This window comes from Anolis sagrei, chromosome 1 (assembly GCF_037176765.1).
Source record: "Anolis sagrei isolate rAnoSag1 chromosome 1, rAnoSag1.mat, whole genome shotgun sequence".
In the NCBI taxonomy this organism is placed as follows: Eukaryota; Metazoa; Chordata; class Lepidosauria; order Squamata; family Dactyloidae; genus Anolis; species Anolis sagrei.
The window spans coordinates 279,868,959-279,896,186 of record NC_090021.1 but is presented as its reverse complement, the minus strand read 5'-3'; the positions used below and the strand labels follow the sequence as shown (position 1 = coordinate 279,896,186).

Here is a 27,228-nt window from a genome sequence, read left to right as displayed (position 1 = left end):
AACTGCTGTTTAAACGTTTTGTAAAATCCTGCCGTAAACCCATCCGGTCCCGGAGCTTTATCTGCATTCATTTTACTAATAGCTTTCTCGATTTCCTCTTCTGTTATTTCTTTGTTCAGTTCTTCTCTATCTTCATCTGTTATTTTATCCAGTTTCATTTGTCCAATATATTCCATAATATCTTCTTTCTTTATATCCTCCTTTGTGTATAGTTGTGTATAAAAAGTCTGAAACTCCTCCAGAATTTCTTTATCCGTTTTCAAGTCCTTGTCCTTGGTACTTATTTTAGCAATATGGTTGATTTGCCTCTTTTTTCTGACCTGGTTTGCCAACCATTTACCCGGTTTATTAGCATTTTCAAAAGCCTGTTGCTTTAGAAATTTCATCTGTCTTGATTGGAATTCCAGCTCCACGTAATTTTTTTTCCTGTTTCAGTGTCACCAATTGTTTCTCTGTTCGTTTAGATGGGTTTTTCTTTAACTCCATTTCTTTTACTGCTATTTCTGCCCTCAACTCGTTTATTCTTTTATTTCTCTCTCTATTCCTTCTTGCTCCTTGTTGAATAAAGTGTCCTCTCATGACTGCCTTAAAGGCATCCCAGACCACTCGTGGCTCCATTGAATCTAGTCTATTTGTTTGTAGGTAGTCCTGTATTAACTTCTTGAAATATTCTTTGTCATCTTCCATTTTTATTAAATTCTCATTTAATCTCCATTTTCTATGATAATTTTTTTGATTTACGACAAGTTCCAGAGGGCAGTGATCTGATAAGTCTCGTGGCAGAATATTAATCTCTTTCACTTTAGTAGAGAGATTCTTAGTAATCCAAACCATATCAATTCTTGACCAGGATTGATGTCTATTCGAGAAGAAGGTAAAGTCTCTTTTATCTTTATTTCTAATTCTCCATGCATCTTCAAGATCGAAGTCTTTTTGTAAGTCCATGAATTTCTGGGGAAGTTTCCCTCCCTTAAACTTCTTTTTCTTCAAACTTTTATCTATCTGACAATCGACGACCCCATTAAAGTCTCCTGCCAAAATCAGTTCATCAAATTCTGTTTCCTTTAACTTAGTATTTAAGAATTCAGCAAATTTCTTCTTCGGTCCATTGGGAGCATATATATTACAAACCAATATTTTGGAATCTCCAATTATTATTTTCACTGCCACACATCTTCCTTCTGTGTCTCTAAATGCCAATTCTGAATCTATTGAGTCCTTTACATACGTAACCACTCCTCTTTTCTTTTTTTCATAGGCCGAATAATATTCCTTTCCTAATTTTTTATTCGGAAGGTGTGCCACATGTTTATCACAGATATGCGTTTCCTGTAACATTATTACATCAAAATTCTGTGTCTTCAGACTCCTCCATACTCTCTTCCGTTTTTGGGGGGAATTCATACCGTTAATATTATTCGAAAAACATTTTATTTGTCTCTCCATCATTTTATTTATCTTTATCTGGTCCCAATCCTGTGTCGCCAAAAGCCAATTCCATTGTTTCAGTTGCCGCTTGCTCCGAACTCTGACCTCCTTTTTCTTCCTTTTTCCGTGGTGTCATTCTCTGTGGTTTTGGTTCTTTTCCTAAAAAGCCATAATCCTTTGGTGATTTATATCTTGCCTTTTTTGCCTTTACTCCTTTCCTTGGTGTAGATAATCTTCTTTCTTCACCTTCCTCTACCTCTGCTTCCTCTTCCTCTTCTTCTTCTCCTAATTCTTCTTCTTCTTCCTCTTCTCCTTGCTCTTCATCTCCTTCCTTCTCTTTCATAAGTTTTTCATAAAAAATCTTGGCCTTGTGTTCTGTTGTCAACCAATATCTTTCTTCCTTGTATGTCACCATTATCCCTTCTTTTCTTTCCCACCTGAACCTTATCATTCTTTTCTTCAATTCTTCTGTTAAAAAAAAGTATTTTCTTCTTCTTGCTAAGGTTGCCTGTGGGAATTCTTTCAGAACCGCTATTTTCTTTCCTTTGTAAAAGATTGGTTTTTTATTATTATTATAAAGCACATCATCTCGTACCTTCTTTCTTGTAAATTTCACTATCACGTCCCTATCTGTCTTATTTCTTCTAGAATAAAATGATGATATCCTGTAGACTTGGTCCACTTCCTGTTCTAATTCATCTCCCTCACATTCCAAACAATCTGCCAGAATTTTGATTATCAATAATCTTATATCTTCTTTGTCGTCTTCCATTATATTTCTGAGTCTCAATTGAAAATCCATTTGCATTTGCAGTAGTCTTTCTTGTTCTAGTTCTATTTTTTCCCTTTGTCTGTCTAATCCTTTTATTTTTTGTGTCATCTCCTTTTGCGTTCCTTCTATTTTCTCTTTAGAGGCTTTCAATTCCTTTACTTCTCCATCCAGCTGTGTTATATCTTTCCTTATCTGTCCAAATTCCTCTTTTATTTCTGTTTTCATTACTTTAAATTCTTCTGTCATTTTAGTAATTATTCCTTCTTGTTTCTTATAGTACTCCTCATGTTTAGTCTTCATTTCCTCCTTCAATTCTGTTTTCAACGCATCTTGTTTCTCTGATATCTTTTTAATCTCTTTTAAAAGATTATCCATTTTAGGATTTATATCCAATGATCCTCTTCTTGACTCTGCTTTACCTGGAGTTGTCATTTCCCAATTGCCTCTTATTTCCCAAAAATCTTTATTCTAATTACATCTATTATCAATTATAGTATTGATTTTCAAAGCAAAAGTCCATCAATTTAATTTAATTTCATAGCCAATTGTGATATAAGTCAATTTCTTACTTCTTACTTCTTAAAGGTCTTCAATTATTCAATTATTAACAAATTATAAAGTTGGTTCATTCACTCATAATATATCTACCCACTAGTATTTAAAATCTAATACTTTCACCAATATTAATTAATTTTATTTATTTTATTCTAATTTTCCCCCTTTTAAAAAGGATATGACACTATCTTGTTTAAAGTCAATTTCATGTAATAGTATATTGACTACAATGGGTTATCAATTTATCACCAATCTAAAATTTCTAAAATATAAACTTTCTAATAGGAAGCACAGACTCTTTTCCTCCACTTGGGGGCACCAAAATTTTAGATTAGTCCTTTACTTATCTGTTCCTCTTTGTGATTGTTCCTTCAATGGTTATTTATCATCCAGTTCTCCTCCCAATTATAGTAATTTTCGTCTACTTCTCTTCCTGGTCCGATGTCATCTTCTTCTCTTCCTGGTCCGTCGTCGTCTTCTTCTCTTCCTGGTCCGTCGCCGTCTTCTTCTCTTCCTGGTCCGTCGTCGTCTTCTTCTCGTCCTCGTATCTCCTCTCCGTCACTTCTATTTATGACTCTTATGCTTGCACCGCCACTCCTTTGCTCCTCCAATTCTCCCTGTCTTCCAAATGCACAAATTCCTTCTCTGCCAGTCTATAACGTTTTTTCTCTATGATCCAAAATGGCGCCAGCTCTCCTTCCGCCACGTCACTTCCTCCTTCACTCCTTTCCGACCCCTCTTGGTTCCTCTCTTTTCTTAGTCCTCCAGAGTCTCCTGCCTTCCTGTTCCTGCTCCGTCACTTCCTTTACTTCATGCAGCCAGATTGTTTATAAAGAAGGCAGGGGTAGACTCAACAATAATGGCGTCAAGGTCGGTATTGTTTATCTTTCTTTCTTCCGTCTCTAGTTCCAAAAGGAACCTCCACTAGGATTGCGTGAGGGGCTCTTTATCCTCCTTACTTCTTTTATAGTAAATTATAGTATATATATAAAGATTAATTTCCATAGATCAGCTTATTTTCCATTAATTTGATCTATTTTCGCCAAATTTCCTCTTATCCAATTTAGTCCAATTTGCCCAAGTTATCAAATCACCTATATATAATTTATGTTCCTTGATTGTCTTTATTCTTTGATTCTTTATTCTTTATTCTTATTGTTTGTTCCTTCTTCAGCCTTCCTTATCTTTCTCTTCCCTCCGTTCCTCCCTTCCTTCAAATATTATTAATTTGGGAACACCTTCCCGTTACCTGGGGTTGGGGTCTTTCTTTTTTCCTTTCCCCAGCCGGGGTTTCTTCTGTCTTCCTCTTCTTCTATTTTGAGTGGTTTTGGCGGCGGTTAGACAAGCCTCGCGGCTTGATCCTTGCGGGGTGGCTCGCTTCCCCTTCCCGCTCGGACCCTCTCGATTTCTCCTCCTTGAGGGGGGAGAGATCTTTGGGGCCTCAAGCGTCCTTGGGGTTCACGACACCTTTGCACTCAATCCGGCAAAGGGGGGAGCTTTTTTTTTAGCTCTACCTAACCACCCACGCTGGTCCTCGTCGGGAGCTCCCTCTCGACGAGGCTATCCCGTCGCCATGTCCACCGGAAGTCAATTTAAATATATTTCTGCTATTTATTTCCCATCAATTGCTGAAGAACAGATTAATAATCCAGATTCCAGACCCATTGCCATAACAAGTAGCACGAAACAGGAGCTCCATTATTTCATCATTTGTTAATTTTAGTAATCAAGTTTCTGACTAACTATATTAGCTCTGCACTAGAGATTAAAGGGGTTGAGATCCAGAAATCAAATTATTATGTTATTTTGATAGAAGCACTTCAATCTGTAAATCCAATGTGAAGATTTTGCAAAGTTTGGACTAAAGTTTAATTTCACAACTCTAATCTTATCTAGGAGGTTGTGGTGGTGCAGCATGTTAAACCTGTAAGCTGCAATGATGTGGGCCATGATGGTGTAGCAGGTTAAACAGCTAATGTGCAAAACTTGCTGACCAGAAGGACAGTGGTTCGAATCCATGGGATGGGGTGAGCTCCTGTTGTTAGCCCCAGCTTCTGCCAACCTAGCAGTTCAAAAAACAAGTAAATGTGAGATCAATAGGTACCGCTTTGGCGGGTAGGTAACGGTGCTCCATGCAGTAATGCTGGCCACATGACCTAGGAGGTGTCTATAGACAACGCCAGCTCTTTGACTTAAAAATGGAGATGAGCACCACTCCCCAGAGTCGGACTCGATTAGACTTAATGTCAAAGGGAATCCTTTACCTTTTAATCTTATTCGTTTCAATATTTCTCTCTCCACTCAGATTACAAATTCCCAGAATTTCAATATTCATTTATTCATTTATCAGTAGTGCCATTTATTTACTTTGATAAACAAAAAGCAAGCTCAGCAGTGGATACAAACTGAAAAATCATTACAGTAAAACCCCTGTATCCATGGGGGACACATTTCAAGACTATACATGGATATGTGAAACCATGGATCATAGCAAACTATCAAAATTAAGGATTTCTGGTCCAAAAATACCATAGAGTCACCCTTGAGGACCCAGAAAACGCCTAGACATATTTGGTCAGACCTGGATAAATGAAACCACTTCTAGAATTGTCCATTTTGAATATGGACACAGAGAAGAGGCTCTGATGCCTAGTATTTCATCATTAATCTAATTCCATTGTCATTTAGTTTCTTACAGAAGAAACGCAATTCAATGTAAAACATTTTTATAAGATAGCGTTAAGTAATTACAAGATTTGTATACTGATGCCCAACCACTTTCATGAGATCTGTGGAAGAATCAACTTAAGTGTTTGACTTTCAATTGGCTTGCATCATATCAGGTTGGTAACATCAGCTGACAAGCCATGCAGTCAAGTTTCAACTTTGATATTTGCCTAGATAAGAAAAAATGGATATGTTGCATAAGTTCCCTTTCAAAAGCATCTCTACTTCAATAAGAAGTAACTTAATTAAATGGTTTGCATAATGGTTTTTGACTCTGGTACAATGATATTACATATATCAGAAAATACTGTTTTCCAAAATTTGATGCTTGACTTCAATCCCACCACAAATATTGACAGGGGCCTTTAATTTCTTTCCCTTCACTGCTCGTGAGGTTGTAAAATTAAAGGTCCCTGTCAATATTTATGGTGCCACTGAAATTAAGTATCGAATTTGGGAAACTAATAAAATATACCATTAACCAGCATCTTACAAAGTCTCCAGAACTGTTCCTCCTGGGTTTCTTTCAGGGAGTCAGTGAAAGGCATCTCATGAACTTTTAATTGGGTATCTATTAATAGCTATCAGACTGGTCATTACTGGATTTTGGAAACATCTAAAGGGAATTTCTGGATATAATGACAGCCTGGCATAATAAAGTATAACAGCTAGTTTTGAATGAAAAATAAAATAACTTGAAATAATCAAAGAAAGAGAAACACATTTTACAGTGATTTGGAACTGTTTTGTTGAATATAAGAGGAAAGAGAGGTTTTGCTTTCCTAAGACTTTCAAGTTTTGGGGTTTTGGAAGTATTTTTGTTTTTTTGCTGACTACATAAGGAAACACTTTTGATATAAAATAGTATCTCACTTATCTAACCTTCATTCATTCAACGTTCTGTATTATCCAACGCAGTCTGCCTTCCACCCGGATCCACAGGTGTTTCAATACATTGCTAATTCATAAATACAGTAATTACTACATAACATTACCATGTACTGAACTGCTTTTTCTGTTGATTTGTTGAAAAAAAATAATGTTTTGGTGCTTAATTTGTAAAATCATAACCTAACTTGACATTTAATAGGCTTTTCCTTAATCCGTCCTTATTATCCAACATTTTAGCTTATCCAACTTTCTGCCAGCCCGTTTATATTGAATATTTCATTGCGATTTTCCTGCTTCTTGGCAGGGGATTGGACTGGATGGCCCACGAGGTCTCTTCCAACTCAATGATTCTATGATTCTATGATTTTTGTATTACGGTTAATTTAAATTACTGCTGGTGAGGACAATCAAGGATGACATCACACAATAAAATCAATGAAAATATTTTTTGCAAAGTGAAATGAGATAGTGAAAAATTATTTTTAAGTAAGTAAGTAAGGCATCAGAGAAAAGCATGTCTTCCTCTTATATACCTTTGCACTCCTCGTGGGATCGACAACTTCTTTCCTAACAGTCTCTCACTGCAGCAGTCCACCAGCCTCTTCAGAGTATACAGACATTCACGAAATGTAGAGAAAAATGGATAGTGACTAATGATGCAGAGTGAGGTTAGGGTGCTGTTACGAGAGCGGTGAGTGCCTTTGGATGAACGTTTACTCTGAGGCGATCGATTCCCATCAGAGGCAGACTCTGTGCTTGGTGGTTGCAGAGAACCACCACTTTCTGAACTCTCATTCCCTTTTTCTTCTTGAGCAGTGGAAGCATCCCCAGATTTGGGTGCTTTCTGCCCATTTCGGACACGATGTCCACCACTGCCTTCCCCTTTCTCCTTGGGCAAACGCTTCTGAAAGGAGCGATAGAAATTGACACATATTCCATAGCGAGTAATTCCTGTATCTTTATCTGTGAGTGCAAAAACAAAAGAAGTATCATCTCGCAAACTCATACGCTTCTGGCGAACACTTAAACATCCCTCAGGCTGACAGAAGAAGACTACATCTGGAGGAAGTGGGAAATCAGTGTGATCTTCTAGAGGATAACGACGCAGTAGTTCGGGTGTCTGTGCCACACTATCACTGCTTGGTTGCCTGCAAAGAATGCAAATGCCAAATTACTTTTATACAGAAAAACAACACTCATAATACATTTGTATAATGCAAATACTATAAGTCCTTTCTGGAATTGCTGGAATTGTGACTCTGTGGAGGCTTACTAAGGGAGATGAGTCACAAGTTCCTCATCATGAGAACTTTAAAATGATTTTGTGGGTCAGATTTGAAGTGAATCAGGATATTCACCTGTCACATCATCCTGATCCAAAATGGGCAGTGGTGGAAAGAAAAAGTCTGTAACTGCTGTACAGACTGCTGGATGAATCCAATTAAGGGTTCAAACTAACAGCACTATATATGCAACAGTCTCTGTATAGTCACAACTCAATAATACAATGATTTACAAGGTACATCTATGTCTCTAGTGTCCAATTTTCTGCAAAAGAGGAAATGCGCAGAATACACTGACTTCATTAACTGGGGTATACCTGCATTTTAACTAGCCATGTGCTTTAATATTGCTTTTGAACATATGGTTTAAAGCAACATCCAAAGGGAGCAACAGTCAATGAGCTTAGATAGAAAGCATTCAATGTCCTGACTACACTACAGAAATCAAGAGTAAAAGGAGACAGGGGCTATCTTCATGAGGCACACTGCCACATTCACCAGCTGTAAATTACTTATTACCACTGATGCCACCAACAGCTGTTCACCAATACAGGGATAAAATTGTTAATCACAGTTACAACAGACTGACTGAATCAATGAGATTTACATAAGTGTCTATTTACTAAGTTCCCACTGATTCAATAGGTCTACTCTACTTGGCATTAAGAGTTCAATTTAATTCATAGGCTTTCCTCTTCACAACTGCCCCTAATCCTGTATATGTTCATATTATGCAATTCACATCTGGAATGTTGCTATTATACCTGGCTCCAATAATCACAAGGTAATCAAGTAGGCGAGGACAGCTTCTCTTCCGCTGCACCATGATCTTGCCTCCTTCACTATGTCATCTCAGTGAACTTTTCATTCATTGGTCCAGCCAACTTCTGATAATGCTCTCGGAGAAGAGATAGCTCATGGAAATTGTGTCATCAACCTGCAGTTGAGAAAAATTCAATTGAAGGTCAGATTCATATTCATGGCAATACCAATGACTAATAGTAGTGCTTCAATCATAAGCGGTTTGAGCATAAGCACTTTGAGTATACACTTCAGTATTCTCACAAAATAGCCTGTAACAAGTAAAAATCCACCACAATACCACCATCTAGATTTAATGAGCAAGGAGAGACACAACAGAAAAAACGAATCAAAAAGTGACAGATGATTCACACAAGTCAGCCACTGTGAAATTATAACTGATGACTATTGGGGTACTGCCAGACTCACAGCTAGACCATGCATGCATGAATGGAGGCAGGCGCAGGTGCAAGATCATGAGAGAAAATCTGAGAGAGAAGGAAAAGAGAGGTATGTACATTGTGGAAGCAATATGAGAATGGTGTACACATAGCTGTCCCACTTATTACTATGTAAAGGTTTCCCCTTGACATTAAGTCTAGTCGAGGCCAACTCTGGGAGGAAGTGCTCATCTCAATTTCTAAGACAAAGAGCTTTCATTGTCCATAGATGCCTCCTAGGTCATGTGGCTGGTATGACTGCAAGGAACACCGTTACCTTCCAACCGAAGCAATACCTATTGATCTACTCACATTTGAATGTTTTCAAACTGCTAGATTGGCAGAAGCTGGGGCTAACAACAGGAGCTCATCCCATCACACAGATTTGAACCGCCGACCTTCTGGTCAGCAAGTTCTGCACATTAGCTGTTTAACCTGCTACACCATCATGGCCCACATTACTATGTAGTGACTGCCAAAAACCAGAGCAGTTACTTCAACTGCATATATGCTATATGTGTTGGATCATACAGATGGCACTTCAAAACAAATCTGGACAAGGCAATAGCCATCATATGGTATATGCAGTTGCTGTTATGTGATATTTCGGAACTGAGGAAGACTACAGTACAGTTGGATTAATCAGGTCTCAATCTTGAGTTTGCAAGACCTGAGCAGGACAGTTGGTAACCGGGGGCTTTGGGACATCTCTTATGTATAGGATCACCCTAAGTCAATCCAATGAAAAATAACAACAACAATTGTTTCTTACTCTGGGTGGGGCTATGGTTAACTTAGATTGCTCTGGAAAGAGGCTTAAACAAATTGGCAGTAAGTATATTCTTTGTTAGTAACAAAGATAGGTGGATGAAAACTCCATGTTCAGAACTGGATAGTGGAAATAAAACACTGTTGTCATCCATGCCTTGTTCTGATTGTAAGTTTTTGGAACTATGCATGTGAAATCTCTGTTGGAAACAGAATGCTGGATTAGATGGGGCTTGGTATGATCCAGCAAACTTGGACAACACATATTCTGGTATAAAACAGTGGTGCTATTTTAACAAATATCTTTGCTGAATGATAAACCAAGGAGGTCTGCTTCTTTCAAATATGCAGTGCATACAGTCGGAGGCTGAAACAACAAACAAGATTATCATTCGTCTCATAATCCATTGGGCTTCTTCTGCAAATACTGGCACTAATCCCTGAATCAGTGGATATTAAAACTTATTTTGTGAATGAATAAAGCTTAACACATAATTGTCAAGCACATGGACCTCTGAAAATTCATTTCCTTGAATTTTCTGCATGAAGAAACAAAAGAAAATACCATATTTCTTAGATTTTAAGATGCCATTGATTGTAAGAAGCACACTGATTTCAGTACCACCAACAGAAAAAAGCTAGAGAGAGAAAGGCACCATTTTTACAATTGTTTATATGGGGAGGGGGTACATCTCAGCATCGAAGAAATACAATAATATAGAGCACCTAAGGTTCCAAAGCCTAAAAGAGGAATGTGTGCAACAACTTTGCATCGTATACATGAGCACTGAGTAACCTTTTTGCTGATGATCTGTATAACTGAAGGTAGCAGTGTTATTATTCTGGCTGCTGTAGTTTGGCCCAGGGATGCATCCCTCTCTCTCCTCTTTATTTCACACACATTTCTGTCCCTCTGCAACATGCACACAACATCCTGATTTCTGTACATAGAATCAGAAAGTTTAAATCTCCCTCTCTCTATACTGAGATTATACTTTAATTCCTCATTCCACTTCCTCCGGCCAGTTAATTTCACTGTTAACAGCACTGTGTTACCAGTGAAGTGTGTGGGAAATGTGTGATTTGAAGCATATGAGGAACAGACAGATCTTCTCCTACTGCCAGGCTGAATGGTACATAAAGTCATCAATTCAGGGTTTTGAGGTAAGCAAAATTCCATGTGATACCACTCTGGGGAAAAGGCTGTAGGGTAGGAACTAGACCATCAACAGGCCATAAATATTTTTGTTCATTTGCATGGAAAACATTTCAACAACACACGCATTCTCTTTAGAAAAAGAGAATTTGTCTCTGGTTTATCATGGTAACTTGTTCAATTTACAGCTAGTCATATCATGCAACCGTGACTATGACTTGTCCATGGATTTTCTCTTCTGTTTGCTTTGTCTAGGCCCACTCCAGGGGAAAGACCTTCTATCATAAAATTAAACAGCTTAATACGTTCTTCTAATGTGTACTTGTTGGCAGTTGCTCTACTTCTGAACTCTGCCTGATAAGAATTATTCTCTTCCTCCTTACCTTCACTGTTGAGGGCTCTTGAGCTAAACTGCAGTTGACTTGAATCAATGAATGAAGCAGGGACTGAAGCCCTTTGGGAGACAGAGACCCCTTCTACATTGCCAGATAAAATCCAGATTATCAGCAGTAGAGCAACTGGATTATATGGCAGTGTAGTTCAAAGCAGATAATATGGATTATCTGATTTGATCATCTGGATTATAGGGCAGTGTAGAAGGGGCCATAGAGACACTAAATAAACTCTCAATAAATCTCCTAAATTCAGCAGAGAAGTTTTTTCTATGCGGGAGAAAGGATGTATCATAATAAATTACTGGGATATCTTGCCAGTTCACTGGGTGGCTTTCCTTTTGAAGAAGAGGTGCAGAAGTGGGGCACTGGCTACAATTATTATGAAAAGAAGCAGCTATTCTGGACACAATAAGCACATCTGTATAGCCAACTCAGCAATATATCGTGAGCTGACTATATCACTCAACAAAAACAACAAAACTTTATTACAGTCACTGACCAGCACATATATCACTCACTAAAAATATAGGCCAAAAAGTATACCACTGATTTAAAACCACACAACGTTCACATTCCTCCCCTTCCAGGTCACATAAGTAAATGTCATTCATGAGGCATTTGAAAAAAAAGTAATCCAAGATGGTGGCTATCTGTTGCCAAGGTTTCATGCACTAGGGCCATATTTAACCTTGGAGTAGGAAAGGGAAAACATATCATTTTGATATGACATGATGTGACAGTGAAGAAAAGGTTAGCAATGACTGTTCATCATATGTAACTTTGGCCTAAATTACCTCCTTTCAGTTTCACAGTAGAACTCAGAAAATGCAGCATGCATAAGTTTCCATGGAAGGTCAAATCCTGAACAAGCCGACATGATAAAGATACAGAGTTCACAATAATTTATTAAGAGGCAGGATTCTTGCAAGCCATGGGAGCATCAAATTCATCCTATATCCAAATCTTCTCTTCTGAATGCCAGTTTCAAAGTCACAAGTAGTATTGAATGAAAAGGGAGGGTTTTGACATTTTCCAGTGGCAGAACATTAAAAAACAGCTGCAGAATTGTTGCATCCCAATTACGACTACTGAATCCTACATCTTAACAGCATTCTTTTTTATATTGCCACTCCCAGAGTTTTTCTTTCATGTCCATGTTTCCTTTCATACCCCATTGCAATGCTCTGTTTCATTATCAATAAAGTTTGTTGCTTTAAATAGTTTCTGATATGTTATTTTCATTATGTGTAGTTGAGATGATGGATTGATGCTGGAAAAAGGATAAAGAGTAGGGCAAGAAGATGCATATTGTGATGTAGAAATTGTAACAAAATTGGCCTGAGGTACTAATCATGCTTGGAAAATGATAACATAGGAACAGTGCAGTCACAAGGAATGCAAGAATTGATGAAAAAAAGAGCTGATACGACATTCACATTTTGCCTTGAAAAAAATCATAAAGCAATAGGTTCCTTACTCAGAAATCTGGAATGGACGGGTAAGGCTACATGACAAGGTCTTATTTTCTATAAAAGGAACAGCTCCTATCACAGTGCCCAGGAAAGAGGAAATCTATATTAAGCTTTCTTTCCTGCCATCGCAAATATTGATTATGACAGGGAAGGCATGTTCCACATCCCACCTAAAATGAGATTGCACTGGGCAACTAGCTCATGATATAGTGAAGTGGTAAAGTGGAGCAAAGGTCTCAAAACTATTAGCAGAGATTGAAACAACTGAACAGAAAAGAAAGCAACTGAAAACTAACTATTAATGTGCAAGACAAACTATGGATCAAGTGATCATCTATGCTTAAGTTTTGGTAACAAACCATGGTTAATGCTAACAGTGACTTATATATCCATTGAGTGAATGCATTAAGAGATCTAAGAGAAATAGAATTAAAATTTAACTAGCAAGACTACAGTGTAGGAAATTACTTTATCTTTTACATATGTTTAATCCGTTGTGGTATATAATTTAAATTAGGATTTTGGTGGACCAGAACTTAAATCGCTGCTTAGTGATGAAAACCCTTGTGTGGCCCTAGAGGAGTCTCTGACCCCTTCTACACTGGATTTTATGGCAGTGTAGACTCATATAATCCACTTCAAAGCCAATAATGTGGATCATCTGTTTTGATAATCTGGTTTATATGGCAGCATAGAAGGGGCCTCAGTTTCAGAGGAAGGCAATGGGACACACACTTCATGACAAGTCTCACCTTGAAAATCCAATGATAGGTGTGCCCTAGATAACCTTAAATCAAAACAAACTTGAAGACACATAACAAAAGCATCAAAATCTTACTCATATATATCAATACCAATCTACACCTCCTTTGGCTCATGTTTATACACCACCCATGTAAAAGAGTTATCATCGGATCACTTAATTTGGTGCTTATTTTTTCAGTACACGCATGAAGCGTGATCTTTTCAGTATCTGGGTTATTTTTAAAGAAAGAATAATTATGCCTAATTATGGGGAAAAGACGAGAATGAGACACTTTGTATTGTTGAAGGCTTTCATGGCTGGAATCACTAGGTTCTTGAGGGTTTTTTCGGGCTATAGAGCCATGTTCTAGAGGCATTTCTCCTGACGTTTCGCCTGCATCTATGGCAAGCATCCTCAGAGGTAGTGAGGTCTGTTGGAATTAGGACAATGGGTTTATATATCTGTGGAATGGCTGGGGTGGGGCAAGGAGCTCTTCCCTGCTGCAGCTAGGTGTGAATGTTTCAACTGATCACCTTCATTAGCATTTGAAGGCCTGCCTGAGCCTGGGAAAATCTCTTGCTGGGAGGTGTTAATCTGTGCCTGGTTGTTTCCTCTCTGTTGTTTTGCTGTTGTAATTTTAGAGTTTTTTAATACTGGTAGCCAGATTTTGTTCATTTTCATGGTCTCTTCCTTTCTGTTGAAATTGTCCACATGCTTGTGGATTTCAATGGCTTCTCTGTGTAGTCTGACCTGGTGGTTGTTGGTGTGGTCCAGCATTTCTGTGTTCTCAAATAATATGCTGTGTCCAGGCTGGTTCATCAGGTGCTCTGCTATGGCTGACTTCTCTGGTTGAAGTAGTCTGCAGTGCCTTTCATGTTCCTTGATGCGTGTCTGGGCGCTGCGTTTGGTGGTCCCTATGTAGACTTGTCCACAGCTGCATGGTATACGGTAGACTCCTGCAGAGGTGAGAGGATCCCTCTTGTCCTTTGCTGAACGGAGCATTTGTTGGACTTTCTTGGTGGGTTTGTAGATCACTTTGCTTCCCACAACCATCAAATGTGATATTTAAGAGGTTTATTTAGTGAATACAAGTCAAATAAACATACAAAATAGATGGCATTTTATTTAGAACACAAACATATTTCAATTCAACACTTTCTAGAAAACTGCATGAATAGTACTAAATCTAATACTGTAATCCAAGCCATGAAAGAACTGTATCTAATACTCTAATCCAGGGGTCCTCAAAATTTTTTAACAACGGGCAAGTTCACAGGGGAAGAGACTATAGTTTGAAAAAAATGAACAAATTCCTATGCACACTGCACATATCTTTTTTGAAGTGCAAAAAACATTGAAAGAACAATACAATATTTAAAATGAAAAACAATTGCCATCAATATAATGACCTTAGAGGGCCGCATCCAGCCCACAGGCCTCCGTTTAGAGACTCTTGTTCTAACCCAAACCACTGCCTTTTCTACAGGAGATATATCATTGTTGTATTGCTCCTAAGCACTAATGTCCATATATGCAGAGAACTTATAAGCAATTTAACACATATAAACAATGTGTGTCATAGGCAGAAGCAGACTATTCTTTTCATTATTAATTCAGTTAATACTGCCAGGCTATACTAGCAGCATGGTATCTGCCTTCATATCGTTTAATCTTACAGAACCACATACGATTACAGGACTTTTGTCATCAATCTGTACTGACCATGCAGCCTCCATGCATGGAGGCTGGATAACAGGAGCCACAGGTAATCTGATTCAGATCAGTCTCCATAGCAACTGAGTCTCTTGTCCCTGGATCAGAGCCCAACAGAACTATTTATAGAACAACTGCATTCTCCCCCTCCACGATACACACACAAATCTTTCAGCACCACCCACACTACAAACAAGATTCACCTGGGCTTAATGGCTGCCCTGAACTAACAATGAAACACCACTTTCATGGTGCCCAGAAACCTCTGTGGCAGCATGACATTAGCACCACGCATTACTACTTCCTGCTCACAAGGGCTTTTTTCCCTGCCCATGTAGTGAAAATGACACAGATTCCAATCCTTTCTGACTTTGAGCTATACCATCAAACACAGAGGCTACTGAACAATGTATTGCTTCCTTGCCACACACAGGATTATTGCTGAACTCCCTGCAAAATTGTTTTCTATGCTCCAAACCAAGAATCATTCCACATTCATAGAAGGGAATATGCAAAGACACAGCAAATTAATTTACAAGTTTGGGCATATGTATTTTTAATATACGCACATGCAAATACTGAACTGAAGAGAAATAAACCTTTATTGTTTCCAAGGCTAAGATGACATGTCCAAAGGACATATATCAGGAGCTGATTGAAAGGGGTTTGATGCAGTTGGAGAGCTCCACATGGTAACACAGCTCTTGCACAACACATCAGTCCCTCCCCTCCTCCCCTCTTGCCCAGGAGACATCAGTACAGAGGCTCTGAACTCTCTGCTTAAAAAAGCTGTGTCCTTCCCTGTTCTCCTTCTCCCAGCAGGCAAAGACCTTCTGAAGACAGGCTTTTGGCAACTTACTTTAGTCACTGCAAAAGGAGCTTTTGCATGGGGAAAGGTGGAATATAATTGAAAAGACAGTAAATAAGTGAATATGGATAAGTAAATAAATGAATGTGGAATTACAGTTTCTAGTATAGCATACACAAGAGACAGAAAGTCAGTGTGTTTGTGTGCCCACTTTTTTACTTTAAAGTACTTCATAGAATCATAGTTGGACGAGACCACAAGAGTCTTCCAGTCCAATCCCCTACCTTGCAGGAACACACAATCAAAACACTTCCGACAGATGGCTATCCAGCCTCTTCTTAAAAACCTCCAGAGAAGGAGACTCCACTGGACTCCCAGGCAGCAGCATGTCCCACTGCTGAACACCTTACTATCAGGAAATTATTCCTAATGTTTAGGTGGAACCTCTTTTCCTGCAGTTTCATTCCATTGAAAACAAGCAGAAAACAAGCTTGCCCCCTCCTCAATATCTTTTAAGCATGGTTAGCATGTCCTCTCTTAACCTTCTCGTCTCCAAGCTAAACATAACCAGCTTTCTAAGCTGCTTCTCACAGAGCTTGGCTTCCAGGCTTTTAACACCAAAGCTGACTCCTGAGTAGAGGCCCACTCCAGAAGATACTAAGAAGGATGCAGATATATATAATTAATATAATTTAGGTCTTTAGGTATGCTAAAATATTTGTACTTATCTTGTAAATAGTTTCATAAAATTTATAAACCTCCTAGAATTATAATAACTCACACACTTTCTTTTAAACAATCTGATTTCACTAAACAGATAAGATCATAATGGTATCATTCTATTCTGTGCCTATATGGTTTTTATACTAGCCACAAATGATATTTAACCTGAGAAATATGGAGATGATAGGACAATAGGAGAAATGCAACCAAAAACAGGGCAAAGAAGTAGACAAGGAATACCTGGCTACTCTAAATAAATTCAAGTCTCCAGGGCCAGATGAACTACACCCAGGAGTATTTCAGAACCACTGGCAATAATCTTTGAGAATTCTTGGAGAACAGGAGGAGAGCAAATGTTGTCCCTATCTTCAAAAAGTCAGCCTGACATCAATACCAGAAAAGATTCTAGAGAAGATCATTAAGGAGGCAGTCTGTAATCACTTAGAAAAAAGGCTGGGATCACTAAAAGTCAACACAGATTTCTCAAAAACAAGTCACCCAAACTAATCGTATCACTTTTTTCAATGGAGTTACAAGCTTAGTACATGCAGGTAACTCTGCGGATGTAGCATATCTTGATTTCAGTAAGGCCTTTGATAAGGTCCCTCAAGAACTTCTTGCAAACAAACTAGTAAAATGTGGCCTAGATATACTACTGATAGGTGGATTTATAATTGGTTGAGCAATTGATCCCAAAGGCTGCTCACCAATGGTTCCTCTTCATCCTGGAAAGAAGTGGCTAGTGGGGTGCCAAGTGCTATTCAACGTCTTTAGTAATGACTTGGATAAAAGTTTAGAGGGCATGCTTATCAAGTATGCGGATTACACCAGATTGGGAGGGACAACTAGAAGACAGGAACAGAATTCAAAATGACCTTAACAGATTAGAGAGCTGGGTCAAAACTAACAAAATGTATTTAAACAAGAATAAATGTAGGATAGTACACTTAGGCAGAAAAAATGAAATGCACAGACACAAGATGCACAGACACTTGGCTCAACAACAGTACATGTGAAAGACATCTTGGAGTCTTAGTGGACTAAAAATTGAATATGAGCCAACAATGGCAAGTCCAGAGGTCTCCTGTTCAAGTAATAACCAATGTTAAGTCTGCTTAGCTTGCAAAATCAGAGACACATATGTGTTCAGGTTCACAGTGTGGAAGCTGATCCCAATAGGGTTGGCTAAAAGAAAGTAGATAGAAAAAGTGGTGAGAAACAACAGTAGTGGCTGGTTGCTTCCATGTCAACTGGGCAACAAATCTATTTTGTGTTTTAATCCAAACTTTAAAGGAGCTATCCATAGCGTCACGTGTGCATTATACCACCCCAGCTCATGGCAGATGTAGGTAAAGAACATCTGAAAGGACAGAATTTCCAACCCAAGCTATAAATACTGTTCAAATAAATGTAACACATGTCTTAAGTGTCCTTGGAACTGCAAGTCAGTGTAAGGCAAAGCAACTCATTGGTACCAGCAATCCAATAGACACCTTCTGCCACTATGCACTGCAACAAGCCAATTCTTCTCTACTGTAAGAACATACTGAGTAGAACAAACAGTGCCTAACAAGGCAAAGACAAACAGCAATGTATCTGAACTTCAGAAGGATTTAGTCTTTTGAAAGAACACCTGAAATAACCAATCACTAAAACAGCTGCCTTTTACATATTAGTTCTCAGTGGCACTGTTAAAAATGTAGTTCAACTGCCAACACACATCCAAATACAATGTGTTCCTATACCGCCACGTTCTATCACCTACAATATACACACACCTCCTTGCATATAGCTAGGACGTGTATTTGGATAAAAGCTGAGTAAGTTTATGGATGGGCTAAGATATGATAGGTGCAAAACTACTAATTCCACCATCTATAATATCCTGCTGTAAAAAACAATGTAAGTGAAAAGGAAAGGAAATGCCTATTTAAAAAAAAAAGAACCTCAAGTAGACATTAGGGTAAACTGTTTAAGATCATCTAGGGAGGCCCTGCTCTTGGTCCCATCACTCTCACAAGTGCAACTGGTGGGGATGAGAGACAGTGCCTTCTCAGTGGTGGCTCCTCAGCCGTGGAACTCCCTCCCCAATGAAATCAGATCTGCCCCCTCCCTCCTGGCCTTTCGTAAAAACTTAAAACTTGGCTCTGGGATCAAGCATTTGAACAATAGATGTAGCAATCTAATGGTTGCCTGTTGTAGAATCGCCCTGAGTCCTCCTCCGGGGGTGAAAAGGACAGAGTATAAATGTGTGAAATCAGGCATGTAGCCGGGGGGGGGGGGGGGGGGGTTGAGGGGCTTCAGCCCCCCCCCCCCCCCACAAAATTCTGATGGTGGTTCACGAAAAGGCCTTACTGGTGCATTATTTAAACTGTTATGTTTATTCATATCATGATCTGATCACCATACTCAATATATCCCATATGCATGGAGGTATTGGGGTAACGATACAAAAGGTTTGCTAGGGTAGACTCTCTTTCACTCAGACTCAGCCCCCCCCCCCCCAAATCGAAATCCTGGCTACGGGTCTGCGTGAAATAAATAAATAAATAATAAAATTCTTCGATTTCTGTGTGTGTATGTTGCCCCATGCATTTTGATGGTTCGAGTTGTTGTTTTCAAGATTCCAGAAAAAATGTATAATGCATGCCTAACCCTGCTTTACCAGCACAGCAGGATTACTGCTAATCTAAATTTCTTTCCCCAAACTGATACTGATGGTTTAAATTATTCATGCCTAATAAATACACAAAAATTCGAGACTATGTTTAGAGAACATGCTATAAGTAATGGAGCCATCAACTTCTCTGTTTTTCCACAGGCATGAAATGTTTGTTCAACTACAGAACGGCCAAACTTTCATGTGCAACCATATAAACTTGCACACATAAACAGTAGCAGACAGTAAAGCTGGCAGCTGAGATCAGAGACTTATCTGGCAAAAGCTCCTGATAATGCAGGAGGATTAGAGCTGACCTAGAATCAATAGCGTAATCACCTGCCAAAAGAATTACTCACTGTCAAAGCAGTGCTATTTTGCCACCTAGCCAATAAATTAAGAAACAACTAACAGCACAGGAGAGAAAGATGGCCGCTTCAAGGCCATTTGACTCTAGTATAGAGATGAGACCACCAAGCTAAAAGGCCAAATGTGGATCCGGGGCTTCTTAATCCAGATATCTTCTTAGACCGCAAACTCATATCAGCCCCATTCTGCCTTATTGATATTATTTGCTACTTTCTTTCCAGATGATGGAGATAACCTCTGCAAGTTGAGAAATGAAAATATCTGGATGCATTTTTCCACATTGTACACTAAGCAAATATTAGGAGTTACACATGCAACTATACCTATTTTTGCCTCTGGCCTTTTGAACTGCTGAAATGTGGACCTTGCGAAGTTTTAACCAAGGCCAAAAGGGATGTTGACAAGAAAAGAGTTCCTCATTCCTGCTAAAGCATAATTTATTATTTCATTCTAAATTATTTTTCTAAATTAATTTCACTTATAATAGGAGAGGGTTTGAGAAAGTGCAATCCTGGAGCAGCAAATAGACTCCCAAGGTTGTTTGAGGGCCAAAAGGATGAACCTTTTCCCTGCAGGTTCTAAGAGTGGTGATACACTTCTTTAAAAGATTGTTGTGCTTCTCTGTACATTCAATATTAAAAATATCTGTTTCTCAAAACAAAAAAGAGTCTTCTGGCTCCCCCTCCCCAGCATTTTGGCCAGTCCTGGCAGACCCAATCTGCCAAAGATGTCCATACTCATAAAAGCTAGGATGAATATGAATTTTGAATCATAAATCAAGACCTAAATCCAATTGCTTGTTCCAACTAAGTAGATCTATGGAATCAATGAATATTACAAAAGTGCTGAGTTACTCTTATCATTCAATTGATTCAAAGGGTCCTTTCTAATTGGAACTAAAAGCTGGATTTGAGCCTAACTATACACCATAATATAAAATGTTATTTTCAATTATTACCTTTCCCATCCAACCTCCTACTAATATTTCCTTGATTTACAGCAATTATTATACAAGAAGAAAGAATATTCCACAATTGCTTTCTTTCCAACAATCAAAAATACTGTACCACTGAATGGAAAAGAAAATTGACTGTGAGAATTGGTTGCTGTGACTAGAAGTAGCAGATTGGTATAACATAGATGTTACATGTACAGTTATGCATTTATAATCCCTACACAGCCTGATAAGAAGAAACATTTCTGTCTAGTCGAGTCTCTTCTTGTGATACTGTGGTGAGAGTCATTTAAACATTACATATTTTCCTTCATGAGAAACACTTTTTTTTAGACATTGCTATGTTACAATTACACATGCATCTCGCAACAGCACTTACAGGCGTAGCTCGCTAATATGGTAGAATAGATTCCACCACAAGCTGGAGGCGTAGAGACACGACTTCTCCAGGTATCACTTGGTCCCCCAGCATGATTCTAGTAGGCCCAATACATTGTTTATTTCAGGGTTGTTTTTTAAAAAAAAGCAACCTAGGGTTACAGATTATATGCAAAAATCTATTACACAATAGATTGCTTTCATAATACGTGGAGGTACTATATATAGAATAAAAATGTCAATGCAATGTGATAGCAGAATAAATATGAAAAATCCAATTTTAATTTGCTATCTAATGTGTACATGGGTACTCCTTGAATCTTTATTTCTCATTATTCTGAACATTTTGTCTTTAAATACTCACATAGTACATCTGAGGCATTTGTTTCATTGTCCAAATTAAAGCTCCTTACATTTCCAGGACATGCAGCTTCTCCCTGTTTTCCCCACTTAGAATCATCTGAATATTTCATGAATATGTTTTTTTGCTAGCATTAAAGAATAATTAACGATGTTAAGGAGACTGAATGCAATTTATGCTCCTCTAGTTTCCTTGTTATCTGTTATTTTGTTCCCACAAACTATGACAAATAAACAAAGAAGATTTTTTAGAAGACAAATTCAAGGTCAAGTTGTTATAACAGTGTCACTATTTTTCTCACGGAGTAGCTATATCAGCACAGAATTTTATGTAACAGAACTGTAATGATTCATCTATTTGGTGCTATAAAATTTGATTATATAATCATATATGTAGTTCTGGAATATCAAGTCCTAAAGCAATGTACAACAAAATACAATATGTATACGATCACATATTTATTTCAAGTTTAAATGTTTTCAAATTAAACACTATAAATTGAAATGTGTCCCATCCTCTATGGCAGGGGGTTGGACCAGATGTTCCATGTGGTCTCTTCCAACTCTATTATTCTATGATTCTATGAAAAGATCACATCATCCAATACAGAAATGATCTTCAAAACTGCTACCAAGGTCAGGTCATTAAATCTATTCAAATATCAAAAAAGAGAAACATCTGGACACATCAAAAATAATAAAAATTGGTGCCAGCTTCAATAGAAAAAGTATTCTATAATCAAATATGCAAATACTGCATGCATATTTCATAATAAGTTCTCTAATAAAATTCTATAATCTTATAGGGTGAAATGCAAAGATCTGACAGCAGAACATTTTCCCCTTTCTAATACAGCCCTTCAAATCTCTCCCATTAGGATTTCTCAACTTTCCAGAGATTATTAGGGGTTACATGAAGAAAGGGTTGGATTACCTCCTCTAAATTATGTTGCATTCTTCTGTACACAGTTCTTATATGTGTACATGTGCTTTCAAGTTGCTTGTGACTTATGATGACCTCACGAATTTCACAGGTTTTTAGGCAATGAGGTGGTTTTGCCAGTTCCTTCAACTGAAATTCCACTTGAAAATTATGAAGAACTTCCTAACTGTGAGAGATGTTCAGCAGTGGAACTCTCTGCCCCAGAGTGTGGTGGAGGCTCCTTCTTTGGAGGATTTTAAACAGAGGCTGCATGGCCATCTGTTGGGGATGCTTTGAATGTGATTTTCCTGCTTTTTGGCAAGGAGTTGGACTGGATGGCCCATGAGGTCTCTTCCAACTCTAGGATTCTATTATTCAATGAAAATGTTGCAAGTTGACTGTAACGTGCTATTTTATAAACTCTTAAGAAAATATAACTGTTTCAATCTTTTTTTCTAATGATTTATAAAGTGTATTATGTGAGTAAAACAGCATGGCTGGAAAGACCCAGTTCCATGTTCTTATATCCAGGCCTCTCTCTCGAGGCTTGACTGGGGGAAGTTCTGGTCACGGATGATTTTGTAATGACCAGAACCTTATGTTCGGTACTTGAATAATGCTGTTCAGTTAGTCAACACTAGTCCTATATACTCTTTCTTCCTTAGTCCTGTACAACTGAAGTGCTCCTTTCTGCAGGAGCACTAAAGAATCTAAACCAGTGGTTACCAACCTGTGGGTCCCCAGATGTTTTGACCCTCAACTCCCAGAAATCCTAACAGATGGTAAACTGGCTGGGATTTCTGGGAGTTGTAGGTCAAAACACCTGAAGACCCACAGGTTGAGAACCTCTGGTCTAAACAGTGGTACATATGCAATTAATGGCTGAGAGACCACATAGACATCTGCAAGGAAAGATGTAGTACCCAGGAAGAGATGGGGCTGGTATATCAGTCACAATTTATGAACAAAAACATTAGTTTTCAACTGTCAACATCAGGGAGTCAGAAGTACTATGAAAGGATTTTGTAACATCTAGTAATAATGCCAGTAACTTTTGTGGATTTGTTTGCACAACTGGCTTACTATACAGTCATATATGTCTGCTGCAGAAGTAAGTACAAATAACTTGCATTCTCTGCTGTCTTTCCATCCATGCCTAGAAAATGTTTATAATTCACTTAAAAATACAAACTGTAGTTTTCTTTATACTGCTTTTGTTTTCCCAATTTTTCTTTGTCTTATAATGCATGTTTATGTGCTTTAAAGTCATCTGTTGACCTATGACAGCCCCATGAATTTCATAGGGTTTTCTGAAGCAAGGAATTATCAGAGGTGCTTTTGCCTGTTCCTTCTTTTGTAGCCTACAACATTGCTGATCCTGCTAAGCTTCCTCAATCAGATGGAATCTGGTGCTTTCCTCTCTTAATATCCCTGATCTGCTGACAAGGTCCATCTTCTGGCCACTTCGGAAGATATATGTTTTCAAAGGATGTAGTTTAGCTTTTGCCATAATTCGCCGACTTACTGATTCATATCTATGTAAACACCTAGATAAAGAGTATTAATAAAAGTAGCTAAATTGAGTATCCGTATGTTCAAATAAACAGAATGGCAACCTTTCTCTTCAAAGTATTTAGAGTCAACAGATCATTAATTCAAGTAATTGAAGCAGAAGAGTGAAATCCTATGTCCAATGAACTATACCTGTGCTTCTCATCAAATCTCTTCCAAGAAGATATATATATATATATATATATATATATATAACACATGGAAGTAATTTCCCCCACATTTTAACTAGTAGTAAATACAGTAACTACTATGGAAACAGACAAAAATTAGGGTGAGTACAATCCGAAATGGCTTATATAGGTTGAACACAATGCAAATGTCACAAAGTCTCAGTCAAATACAAAACCATCTGGAGATATCAGATGTAGCTAAGGCCAAGTTGGGGGTCATGATAAAAGAATGGACCACTGCTGAACAAATGAAGAGTGCATTTCCTCATCACACTAGAGAAAAAATCCACCTAAAATCCAGTTTCTGCCTCCTGCAGAATTCTGGGATTTGTAGTATAGGGAGGATCTTTTAACAGCCTCACTAAACTACAAACCCCCGAATTCTGCAGGAGGCAGAAACAGGATTTTAAGTGGATTTTTCTCTCTAGTGTGATGAATGACTTCAAGTAAATGTGTAGACAATAAGATGTGAATGTATATTTTAAAGTTCTGATATTCTAATGTATATTTATAATTTATTATCTATTTACTGTTAACTTGTTTTGTATTGTCACTGTTTGTTGTTGTTGGCATCTAATGGCTGCCAGTTGTAAGCCACCCTGAGTCCCCCCCTTGTGGGATTGAGAAGGATGGTATATAAATTTGAAATAAATAAATAAATAAGGAAATGTAGGCCAAGCCCTGTGAACTAGCAGTACAATGTGTATTTGCACTAGTACAGATGATGCAGACAAGTTATGAAAAGCCATTCCTAAGCTACTTAATACCTTCCTCTGACTTTCCCATACAAGATGTGGTAAGGATTTAATCAACATTTTCTTTACCAGAGTGTAAAATAAACCACCCAGTAATAGCACATTTTGTATAGTATATGCCATCACTTTGTAAATACATAAATGAAAATGTTTTTACACAGGACAGGAACTTTCTGTGCACCACTCTGCACACATATGTAAATACTTAACAGAAAGCAGAAGACAGTACAGTGAACTTATGGTATTTGCTGTGGTTTGGTTTCAGTACCCCCTTGTATAACAAAATCCATGGATGCTCAAGTTCCATTATTTATATAATGGGCTAGCAATATAGGATCCCTTATATAAAATGGCAAACGACTCAAACAAATGAAGTGAGCATTTGTTTGTGATGTGTGAAATACTGGGAGGCTACAGCAGCGTATGCCTAGACATCAGCACAGTGCCCAGCACGCAGCAAAATAAAGATTTGCTTTTTTTTTTGGGGGGGGGGGGGATCTGAATATTTTTGAGCTGTGGTTGATTAAATCCACGAGTACAGGATCTATGAATATGAATAGCTAATTATAATACCATATATTCTAGGCAATGTTATATTTTGTATTAGAGATATAGAATGTAGAAAAAATCCTACCTGTGAAATTTTCCATTAGCCAACAGGGATTATTTTTGGCCTAGTCAGTGAGAGGGGTGGTATGACAGAAGTGCACCATAGTCTGTCCATATTTATACAATCCATGCTTCCCCCCCCCTCTCTCTCTCTCTCTCTCACACACACACACACACAAACACTATTCATACTTTATCCCCACATATACTAAGCCTTCTCCATTCATTCCATTGCTTTCCCTTTAGAAAGGAGAAGTCTCCTTTGACTCTTTTCAAAGTGTCAAGAGAGCCTTGATGGCAGCTTTTTAATAAACGATATTTGCTTAACCCTTGCTTTTCCCACTGATCCCTGAAGATTTCCTGCTGCTCAGACAAGATTGAAGCCAAATTTAAGCAAAATTTCATGACAGCGCCATAAACCAAAATATGAGCAGCAAGCAAAGCCAAGTGACTCATCACCTCTAGGCCTATTCTTTCAGGAGGTGGCTCTGTTGGGACCTTCTTGCTCTCCTTGCCTTTCATTTTAGGGGCATGTGCAGCAGCCAGAGTACAGAGAAATGAAGCAATCTCCAAGGAAACAAGGGATGCATGGGGCCTCTAGGAACTGCATTTCTAGGAGATGAATTTCAAGCAAATGGAGGGGAATATAGAACTGAGTTCTTCAAGAGCCACTACTTTCAAGTCCTCCAAGCACCTCAAAAGGATGACTCCCAGAAGAGCCAGTTCCCTCTGCCCTTCATCTTTCCCAACTGTGAAAAGCAAAAAATATGCAGAGCCTCTTCTGGAAGAGGATATCAGCGAATGATCTCAACAGAGAACTCAATGGCTAAACATACGGCCAGTGGTCTGGAAGTACCCCATTCACCAAGGAGGTGGTAGAGTTTTGTATGTTTTAGTTTGACTTCTACAAACAGTGTTGTTCGTGTATATCTAAATCTTACAGATGGACACACAAAAATGTAAATAAATATTCTTCCAATATCTTAAGTAAAGGTTTTCCCTGACATTATTAAGTCCAGTTGTGTCTGACTCTGGGGAGTGGTGCTCACCTCCAATTCTAAGCTGAAGAGCAAGCATTGTCTATAGACACCTCCAAGGTCATGTGGCTAGCATGACTGCATGGAGAGCCATTACCTTTCTGCCAGGGCGGTACCTATTAATCTACTCACATGTGCATGTTTTCGAACTGCTAGGTTGGCAGAAGCTGGGCTTAACAGTGGGAACTCATCCCACTCCCTGGATTCGAACCGCCAACCTTTCGGTCAGCAAGTTCAGCAGCTCAGCAGTTTAACCTGCTGCACCACCAGGCGGCCTTTCCAATATCTTAGTAACAGAGATATAACATTAACAATCAAATGCTATACAGGATTTCCTTACAGAAAATGGTTAAACTCCAACATTGTATGTTTTTAAGTCACTTTCGACTCTAAGGTCCCATCTACACTGCCCTATAATACAGTTTGAAATGATTTAAATGGCAGTGCAGATGGGGCATAACATGAACCTTAAGGTTCAGAGAGGATTGGTCTGCCTCTGAGAATGAGAGAATGTGACTTGTCCAAGATCAGCATAGCCAATCAGGGATTGAAATCTTGGCCACCAGAGTTGTTGTCCAATGCTCAAACGCTACACCAGGCTGACTCTAAACACAACACACTACAGTCTAAAATTTAGGCCCTAAATATTTTCAGATAAGCAAAAAAAACCTCCCACTATATTATCTAACAAAACCAAGGAACGGTTTTTTAAAATAAAAGTTAGTATTTAAGACTTGCTTGTAAGTAAATCCTTCTATCAGTTAA

The 27,228-nt window shown here is 38.3% G+C and overlaps 1 protein-coding gene across 34 annotated transcripts in view; it reads right to left on the bottom strand.

Annotated features, from left to right (window-relative positions):
* Positions 1–27,228, bottom strand: part of MADD (MAP kinase activating death domain) — a 92,821-nt gene that overhangs the window by 61,340 nt on the left and 4,253 nt on the right. For all 34 annotated transcript variants that reach the window (XM_067462766.1, XM_060763147.2, XM_067462755.1 and 31 more), the window contains exons 2-3: positions 8,421–8,593; positions 6,907–7,521 (exon numbers count right to left, since the gene is read on the bottom strand). In XM_067462766.1, the coding sequence (XP_067318867.1) occupies positions 6,907–7,521; positions 8,421–8,482 (677 nt within the window). In that variant the 5' untranslated portion in view covers positions 8,483–8,593. The remainder of the gene's footprint in view (positions 1–6,906; positions 7,522–8,420; positions 8,594–27,228) is intronic.